Here is a 10313-nt window from a genome sequence, read left to right as displayed (position 1 = left end):
AGTGAATTCAGGTGTGATGCTGATGGAATTGAACAAATCCATGCAAGAAGTCATGAACCAGACGTGTGTTCCTCTAACTGCATTCCTTTAAACAAGATATTGACGATACTTTTAAAACAAAAAAAAATTACATTTATGTGTTTCTGTTTGTTCTTCTAATGATACATAATACTTTTTTCTGTCGGCTGCCTAAGACTGTATTCAGTACTGTATGTTCCAACAATTTATATGATGTGTTTTTTTTAAAATGTCACTTTGAGGGCAGTTTTTATTGGTTTGGATGTTTAAAAAAAAGAATCAAATACACACCATTTAAAACAAAATGTCTCTTTAATTTGTAAGTGTCAACAGCAGTACAAAAGATGGAGTGATGGTGAGACGATTTTCTTGTTGTGTGTGTGTGTGTGTGTGTGTGTGTGTGTGTGTGTGTGTGTGCGTGTCGGTGTGTATGTCCGGGTGTGTGTGTATGCACGTGTGTACTCTATTCTTACGGAAAAAGAGGAAACTCTTGAGGTAAATGAGCAATAACAGGCAGGAACTCCCTCTTCTGCCATTGTACATCAATGGATTGAGTATACTGTAGAAATGGTGTTACATTACAATATGCCAAAACGCCTCCTGTGGGGAGAACAACCTAGATAATCGTACAATCCACTAAGGTGCCTAAATACACCAAAATGTGTCACTCATCTGGTATATTTTACTTATATTAATTAATACTACCATTACAGAGAAGACTCGTCTCTGAACATACAACTGTAGAATTAATTTACCTTTAGTTTACCTCACGTCAATACTGCACATGGAAACCAAGAAGTTGCTGGTTTACATACTGAAGCCAAGCAAAAAATATTTTTAGTACCTTTTTTGTCTTTTTTTTTAACAATAATATCCTTAGCAAATAGCTGTCCTTTGTACTGTATAAAGAAGAATGTGAACACAAATGTGATGGCAACCTTTTTAAGTTCAATTAAAAACTTTACACTGGACTGTACAAGATATGATAAACTATTTACATTTTTAGACTTATTTTTTTTTCTTTTTCAAAGCAGCAACAGACACTATTTCTATATCTCTAACGCCCGAACAATACCTGCCATGGGCCTAGGTACCTGCCGAGAAACCGGTCTCTACGCAAAAAAAACAAAAAAAAAAATGAACCAAAAAAAAGCAAACACCCACAAACAAATAAAAAAAAATCAGGCTGCCAGCGGGATTCAAAATAAGAGCGGCCCTAGCGACAGAGGAGCCACGCACAGTGTTGCTTGAGAGACTAGAAAATCTACAAAGCAAGAGTACCATTGACAACAGCATTAAAGTTGTCCCTGACAGCAAACTTTTACTCTTCTGAACAGCAGCTAGCATGTCAGTCCAGCATGTCAGTGAATTGTGCTGATTAAATTAACAAAGAACAATCCCACAATATACATCACAAAAGTCCAATGACAGAAAAAAAGAATTACAGTAAGATAAGTAGAAACACCAAACATACTTTGTCTTCAGTTGTTGTACCTACATGGTTTTCAAATGGCAGTGAAAATTATGAATTTAAAACAAAAACGTAATACGGACCACTGCTGCTGCTGGCAGGCATTCTGGGACAGGGTGTTGTTTTTTTTTTTTAACACTAAAAAGTAACAAAGAGACTGTATGAAGACCTTAAATGCACAGAATTGTTATGCATTATTCAGCAATAAATATTTGTTCATCCCCAAACTTGGAGCTCACCAAGAACCTCACTTCTGTTTTCACATGATGCTGGATTTGAAACTGTGATGTGTCTTTTAAATACAATATGTGATTTAGTGAGTATCTGGTTAATTAAAATGATCGCAGGCGTTTGAACTTATTTATCAAACAGAAGACTGAGCTCAATCTGTGATTTTCTCTATGCTCAGCATAAACGACTGAACGTACTCAAAGGGGTGCGCCAGCACGTAACACAGGGGTTTTGACTGACTCATCACAGGGCGTCATCACTGAAACACAGCCAAGTGAGGTGCCTGGGTGTCTAAGCTGCATCCAACACTGTTCGATCGACAGGGACGTCAGTTCAGCATCTACATGAGGTACAGTGACTTGTCAGTTTTGTTTTGTCTTTTTTCAAAAATGACCAACATACACAAACACGAAAGAAATCAAGAACAGTCAAATACATAAATTATACTTCAGTAAGTATCCATGAACAAAAATAGAATTCTATTTTCCTATGTTGTATTTACAATTAAAAAAAAAACTGATGAGATGGTGAATTTATCCAAAATGAACAAACAACAACAACAACAAAAAAAAAGCATCACAAGAAACTTTTGTTTTGAGTTCCAATTCAGGTTCAGATCTCACTGCTTTTTTTTATTCTTTTTCTCTGATTGTCCTTTTATCATGTTGTACTGACACTTTTAGAGCCAACAATGGCTAATAAATACAATAAAATGTCTATATGCACTATATAGGTTCAAATACAACATACAACACAAACGTACATGACCGATAAGATGCGCTATTGAAGTCCGGCGTGTCTCGGCTGACCAGTCTCTACGCGAGCCTTCTGTCGAGTATACTGCTCTTTTCTCCCTCAGGCAGCACTGGAGCTTAAACAAAGTGTTCATTCATCACGTGTCTTTGCATAAATAAACAAAATAAGTTGAGAGAAAAATGACTCAAATCTGGCAACCGTGGACCGTGCCCACATGAGTCCAAACAGGTCACTTTTGTTCGTGTAGGTTTTTTTTTTTCTCGCACGACGGCTTCACATTAGTCAGAATTGATAAAAATACCATTTATATCCAGTGCTTGTAACACTTATGAAGCATTGTCTCTGTGTGAGATTGACGTTGTCTCTTTTTTTTCTCTTTTTTCCCCCCCCAAATATACAAGCGCAATCAAGTTTCAGTCCCGACAACAGTCCTTTTTCATCAACCACCAGCCTAAAGAATTGGTTTGGCATGGTCAAGAAAATATGTACAAAACACGTACGAGTCAACCAATCTACCAGCAAACAGATAGAACAGCTTTAAACAAGACATGTTGGCCTATGAAAAGAAAAGAAAATCAGCATACTGAGGGGAAACCCTACCAAGCATTGTACCTTATGAAAGAATCACAACAAGCACTAAAAATAATATAAAACCAAACAATTAGAGAAGTGCTCAAAACTTCTAAGACTTGAAGTAAATGCTTTTTGATTTCAGGGCTAAAATATAATAGTCAATGCCTCAAAATGCTGAGAGAAATAAGCGCTATCAGTACCTTTTTGACCTTTCAGAGGCAACGCAGTGACCACCAGCCCCAGCCCTGGTGTGTGGGACCGGTGCTGGCCATTTCCATCTATCCTAATCGCTGGGTTACTGATGGGGAAAAAAAGACAGGTTCAAGGGCAAGGGGAAAATAGCAGGCATCATGCATTAATAATGCCGCGTTTCAGATGATACCGACTCGTCAGTCATTTTAATAATCCCCCACAGCTTGATCTACTTGTTCCATCTGCTCGCCAGCACCTCGTGGCTGCTCCTGGCTGCAGCCTCTTTCTGCTCCACTTTGATGGAGAGAGCACAATAAACTGTCAAGGCCCCCCCTCCCCATTGTTCGGTCGCCTCTCCTGTGCACGGACCTGTGGCGGAAGCCAGATGGCAGCCTCTTGAGGCAGACCGGCCACTGGGCAGAGGTGAGGTGAGGGCAGTGGAGAGATGGAGGTGGGCAGAGCTCCCCGCTCCACGGGGGCTCACCGCTGGGCCACGGCCTCAAACAAGAGGTCCTGACCGCTGGCCGCCTCTTGGCCGTCCTTCCGCACCAGCAACGACACCGGCTCTGTTTTACGGATGGAAACCACGGCGTGGCTCACCGAGAGCGGAGAGCTGCCTGCTTTAACAAAAAACATCAAAGCCAAATTTTGGATCCCTGCTCTCGCGAGGGGTATCTGAGTTCAAGATTTTTTCCCCTTTCCTAACACAGAGGTTCGCAGTCTTCTCCTAATATTCTTGTAATTGTTAAAGCAGTCAAGGAAATAAATATATAATCACTGTTGTTGGAGCAAAACCTCGTATCTCCAAAACGGTAACTTTACAGGAGAAGGAAAAAACCTACTTCAATTTTAATGTAAGTTTTTTCCAAGGGCCGTTTTGGGCCGTTTCTTTTAGTCCATTCATCATGAAATTTAATGTAAAGGACAACAGGCATTTTCAAATTATGTGGAGATATGATTGGTATGGTTTTGTTCCGACAACAGCGATATGTTTATATTTTTTAAAAACTGTGGTTAGATGGTGTATATAAAATTCATTTTAGTCTCCTTAGCCTGCCCTCAACAAAACTGGCCTGAATCATCCAGACAAACTGGTGTTTTTTCCTTAAGACTTATTTATGAACACATTGCACGAAGCACGCTCTGCTTTAAGACTTTCTTGTGTCGATTAAGGTTTACAATGTTCAAAAGACTTTAGCCTCAGTAAAGGCCTTTAAGGACTTCAGCCCGGGGGGAAAAAAAGGAGCCTAAGGATTCAAACAGAATGCGCCTGTACATATTGTACAACAGCAATTTGTGATTGTAATGCCACCAAAGCTGCCTTTTGCTGCCTTTCCAATTTCCCAGATTGGATGCCTTTGGCCCCTTGGCATGCTGGCCAGATTACAATCACTCTGATTAAGAACTTAGTGGGTAAGACTGAACCAGAGGGCAGAGGGATGAAGGAGGCTGGGTGATCACTGTGTTGGACCTCCGAGATCAACGGTGGAACTCGTGAGCAAGGTCTTAAAGACCTTCTCATTAAAGTCCAGCATCTGACGCTGCCTCTAAATTCCTGAGTACTTCGCTATGGTAGTCAATGAAGAGGGAAAGAAGCGATTGGGTTTTCGAGTTTGATAAGATTGCAAAGGATTGTCTAAGACTCATGCAGTCTCCTCCTTAAGACTTTAAAATTTAAGATTACACTAGAGGGAAGCTTATGAAATGTTTGGCATGACTGTTCTTTAAAAAAACAAAAACAAATAATAATAATAATAATAATAATAATAATAATACTAAAAACAATATAAGTGGGAGTTTGTGTAAGGACTTGATTTGATTTGTATTACCAAATTTGAAATGAAGTTTTGCTGTCGTTCTGGTTTCAAATAGTTCAAATGAAAAACATTCACAAGCTGTTGGCTGGCACAGCATACCTGAGAGAAATATAGAACCCCATCAAAAAAAACAAACAAACAAACAAAAAAAAAATCCATAAGAAAAATGGAAAAATGTAAGACTGTGAGAGCTATAATTTCATATCAAAGGTTTCAATTTTCAAGTCCTGTCCTCCCTATTTTTTTTTGCAGGCAGTAATCCTAATTTGTTTAAATGTCCATAATTAAAACACAAGTTAAAATAAGATAAGAATAAAAAAAGCCAAAATAAAACACAATCAAACTGCTTCACACTTGAAGAAACACTTAAGACCAAATAGCTGTTGAATCTGTGGGAGCCACATGTGCATGCAGGCTCCTAAAGGATATATTATCAGAAACAAGTTTTTTTCCTCTCTCTCACTCTTTAATTTGTTCTGTAGTTTTTTTTTTATTATTATTATTATTATTCTCCTTCAGTAACTCCCTTGCTCCAGTAAAAGGATGTTTTCTGCTGGGAGAAGAAGCCTCAATTGGCGCTGACGGGCTCCTGTGTCTCATTCTCACTGCTGTAGTCCGATTTGGGCTCGTCCTCAAAGTCCTCGTACATGTCCATCTCGTCCTCTCCGTTGACTGGGTCGTTGGCCACCATGGTGCCTGGCTCCATCTTCATGCTAAAGGTGCTCTGGATGACAGGGATGGCGGGCTCGGGGCTGGCCGAGTTGCTGGAGCAGTCCGAGGTCATATGGGGCGAGGGCGTGGTGGTTGCCATGGTTATGGCGCCAGGGTAGACCACACCTGCGCTGGTGGTGATGGGGAGCTGAGTCTGTGGCTGCTGCCTGAGACCGTAGCGAAAGAGAGAGAGAAAGAGAGAGAGAGAGAGAGAGGACACATGAGGCAGAGATTTACAGTTACAGAGCGCCATCTGAGACCTAGCCGCCGCTAATGATACGCACTGAACCTTAAGAGGTTTCGGCAGAAGGATGACAAGTTTAACACCCATAAAGGAAAACAATTACGGGCGAGGGGAATTTGAGAATGGAAAGAATGTTCAGTAGCACACGCAACAGTGGTCTCTCCTTAAACGTCTTCTATTTCAGCACTTAGATTGAAACCCCTGGCTTAACTGCTCTCTTCAGGGCTACACTTTGCAGCCAGCAGATCTGCAAAAAAGATCTCGGATTAGTTACGACGGAACAGTTTCGGGAATAATTGCGAAAACGACGCTCGTTCCGTGTTGGGCGACACAGGCAATTGCTGCTGGAGAGGTAAGCCCTGATCTAAAGTGGACTGATTGATACTCCAGCTCTCGTATTTCTTGTGGGTGAAGTGGGAACACCTGGAGTGGGCTTCCCCTTTTGCTGACCACACTGTAGTAAATTACAGAGCCAAGCCTCCAGACAGCTGCCCCGCAACACTTTTCGTGTTCATACTTAACTTTAATATCCTGCTATTGTCCCAATTTGACAAATCATCACTATTAAATAACCGAGATAAAATGTAATTTCTTCAGCTGGATTCAAGGTCATGTTTAACAGCTTCTTTCCCTGCAAGAAAGAGAACGAAAAAAAATTATCCCTACTCTTACTAACGTGCGTAATCGCTATAGCCTGAACACACAACGGAAAAAAAGCCTGGTTGTTTGCTTTAAAAGGTTGTTCATTAAAATTAAGTGCACGGGCCATATAACATAGCAGACATGGCTTAACGAGCTACAATGGTATATTACTCCAGTCAAGCTGAATAGAGGGGTCACGGGCACGGTGTGGAGAGCCGGCACACGGTACATTGCTAGACCCTGGCAGTTTGGTTCACCTCTCTGCTTAGCCTACACCAGGTGTTTAACACCAGGTGTGTGGAGAACAGCTGCCTGCTCTATTTGACTGGACCCTGGACCCCTAATCTTGGTGTTCTTCACTGTGCACCTACCCCATGGTAAAGAACTGCCGCATTTCCTGCCTCCGCGAGCGCATCATCTGCTTGTACTCGCCTATGCGCAGCTTCTTCCCGTCGATGATGCAGGTGCGCTTGGGCCGCGGCTTGTACTTGTAGTTGGGGTACTTCTCCAGGTGGATCTTGCTCAGGCGAGCCTGCTCCTCGTAGTAGGGCTGCTTCTCCTGGTTTGACATGGCCTTCCAACGAGAGCCTGCGCACATAAAATGATAAAGAGTGAGGACAGAGGTCATGAATGAAACTTCTGTCAGCAAATATCCTCATTCGGAGTGAGAATTATACAGTAAATTTACCACATGGATGAAACCTAAATGTTTCCTAAGAGCATAATTTCTAGCAGCGGCTCTGCAAAACTTAGGCTTGCATTTTCATCTTTGAAGTGATCCATGTTTTCATATTACTGGCTTTAAACAACCGTGCTGAATTGTCCCAGTGTGCGGGAAGCTTGGGCTCAGGTCGCCTGATGCTGCTGCTGCATTAGCGAAACAACGGGCCAGTAAATATCTCCAGCCTTCAGTGTGTCCTGGCTGACGGGACTTTTAGTAGTCGTGATCTATTGACTCTCAGCACTGTGGGACGAGACTCATTTAGCCCCGTCATTTTTCATGACAAACACTGGGCCATGTGAAGGCTCCTATAAATCCATCTGATTGAGCCACTCCAACAGCGGCACCACTCCGCTGATTCAGACCGCGCTCGCCTGGATAAGGTACGCAGAGCTAAGCTGGGATCAAGGAACTGTTTAAAAAAAGAACATGTTCACACATATTCATACAAAATTAACGTAAAATTTTTGATCACGTGAAACAAAGTTCAGTAAAAGGTTCAGTTGGCATTCTGTTTTTGTTCATGTTCTGTGCAGCGCCTGATTGTAGCTTCAGTTTGGCTAGATCGAAATCATGTTCTCGCTTTCTCTGTAAACAGTCTACAGTAATTCAGTTTGGCCTCCGTCTTAAACAGTGAACTGTTTCAGTAGCTTGGTCCTGCCAGTCGCTTCATTGGCCTTAACAGAGTTTCACTGTTCCATGAATGCCGTCTTGTTTCCTCTTGTTACCGGAGTATGTTAAATACTAGACGTTTATCACTATTGCCAATATCCAAACAGTATAGTGCTTATGAATAACAGAGACGTATCACAAATATAGAAGAGAGCATTACTAAAATTTGCTGTGCACACCCTTGTTACACAAGACAAAGCCTTCATTATGACGCTCTTAACAAATATTTACACTACCGTCTGTAACTCAGGAACTATTCCAAAGGAGAGGAAAGTCGTTCAAGTATGCCGAACGCTCTTTAAATGACTATGCTAACAACGCTTTTGAGTTAAAGTGATCCAATACAAGCAAAGAACGTTTTTCAGCAAGTTCTAACCGCATTTACAATAGTTCCCTGGACACCACTGTACAGACCCCATGCTGGACTTCAGTTATTCTTGTGGAACGTGGTGTCATCCAAAACGAACACAGACGGCCTAGTGCAGACACGGCCGCGGCCGCTGCGCATGTTTCATCTGAAGGTCTTTTTAGACTTACCCAGAATTTTGCTGATGTTGGAGTTGTGCATGTCTGGGAAGGCCTGCAGGATTTTGCGACGCTCATCTTTGGCCCACACCATGAAGGCGTTCATGGGTCGCTTGATGTGCGGCTCGTTGGGGTTCCTTCCACGGGATTCCCTGAAGACCCGGGCCTCGGTGGTGCTGGCGCCTCCTGTTGGCCAACAGTAATATGGATGTGGTTTATCTGCAGAGCCATTGAGTTCCTTACTCCCTGGGAACACCAGAGCAAGAAGAAGGAGAGCGAGCGCAGTCCATTAATCAACTTAGCACGGCAGAAGAGTCATCAGCACATCACTGTGACTGGAGCTGGACCAGAGAGTGGGCTCAGAGAGCACCAGGGGGGCATACTTTATCCCCTGCCCATCACTAAGCCAGACAAACCCATGTATTAGAGGGCAGAACAAGGAGGCTTTGTGGGTCACAGAGCTCCTGCTTTAACTAACCTAAGCCCAGAAGAAGAGGTCCTTGATTTAAATGCCTGTTAAATATTTTGTCTGGGTCTTAACATGCTTTTCTATATCGCTATATTCAGAACCCCATACATCTGTGGTCAACGGCTGCAGTGTTTCTCCTTCCTCAGGTAATAAAGTCTGTCTAAATAACGAATATGGCATGTAAGTGTTTCGGAATTGGAGCCGGCGGCTGCAGCCAGAATTCCAACAAAGTATACATCTTTAAAATGGCCATTTGAAACTCACAACACACTGTACGACGTGTGCGTGTGGGTGATGTGAGGGCTGACAGACTGCGATGGAGTAAGCAGCCTCTCAATCAGGCCACTCACAATCAGTGAGCGAGCCCCCAGTTTCTGTATTTCATTTACAGCAGAGCGAAAATGATTTCTGCTTGCATGCGCATTTGCTCCCTTTTATATGTAAGATGTGAAAGAATTAAATAAAAGCTGTATGAATATTTAAACAAACAAAAACATGTTGATAAACAAGGCCTGAAAAATAAAACAAACCAAAAAGGGCTTTCCATATGCTAAGATACATCTTTAATGATCCAAAAACTGGAAAAGAAGGCTCGGAATGAGGCATGAATATTTTATCATCCACATGTGATGCGTATTCATTAGGAACCCGCATCTTGCGTGTCTTGGCAAGCGTCACCTGGTTTTGATTTCTATTCTTACTGCGGTTGCTAAGAAAAAAGAAATCTCTTAATGAGTAATGGAGTTTGGCACTGTGAAGATATTAAAGTGTAATATTCGGCGCACTCTGAGACCAGCGCACTGCTAAAACAAGTAGTTCAAGGAGGGGCATTGAAAGAGGCCACCGAGGATCTTCCTTTTATCTGAAACTTGTACCCTGTATGGGGCGCACACACATAGATAAGACACGCTGGTAGTCTTGAGGAGGCTGAGGCTCGGGGTCCGAGCAGCCAGCAGGAGGCTCTATTCCAGGCTGAGGCTTCTCTCAGGGCTTGCAGATCCAACTTCAACCAGCTAATGTTTACCAATCAAACCTACTTTCCAGTAAAGGATCCAGTAAAGTGCTTTCTTTTTTTATCTAGCCAACCAGTACGATTTGCTTAACGCTTGGTCATGGTGCATCAGTCAGGGGCCGCAGGCTTAACACGCTGTCAGCTGCTGCGCTATCAGCCATCTGAGAAGCAAAAAACCGTTATCAGCTTCCGCGGTATACAGTATCTACCTCTCTCTCCCTCCTCTCACTCTCTCTCTCGCTCTGATCCACCCTCATTA

At 42.5% G+C, this 10313-nt stretch overlaps 1 protein-coding gene across 6 annotated transcripts in view; it reads right to left on the bottom strand.

Annotated features, from left to right (window-relative positions):
* Positions 1-311: 311 nt before the first annotated feature.
* sox6 (SRY-box transcription factor 6) overlaps positions 312-10313 on the bottom strand; it is a 163359-nt gene continuing 153357 nt past the window's right edge. For 5 of the 6 annotated variants that reach the window (XM_036587021.1, XM_036587022.1, XM_036587024.1 and 2 more), the window contains 3 exons: positions 8586-8819; positions 7027-7243; positions 5627-5936 (listed from right to left, as the gene is read on the bottom strand). In XM_036587021.1, coding sequence (XP_036442914.1) covers positions 5627-5936; positions 7027-7243; positions 8586-8819 — 761 coding nt within the window. Of the gene's footprint in view, positions 5937-7026; positions 7244-8585; positions 8820-10313 lie in introns of all 6 variants that reach the window. The other variant, XM_036587020.1, reaches the window with a different exon arrangement.

This window comes from Colossoma macropomum, unplaced genomic scaffold, assembly GCF_904425465.1.
Source record: "Colossoma macropomum unplaced genomic scaffold, Colossoma_macropomum, whole genome shotgun sequence".
In the NCBI taxonomy this organism is placed as follows: Eukaryota; Metazoa; Chordata; class Actinopteri; order Characiformes; family Serrasalmidae; genus Colossoma; species Colossoma macropomum.
The sequence above is the reverse complement of the archived record's forward strand: the minus strand, read 5'-3'. Positions and strand labels throughout refer to the sequence as shown.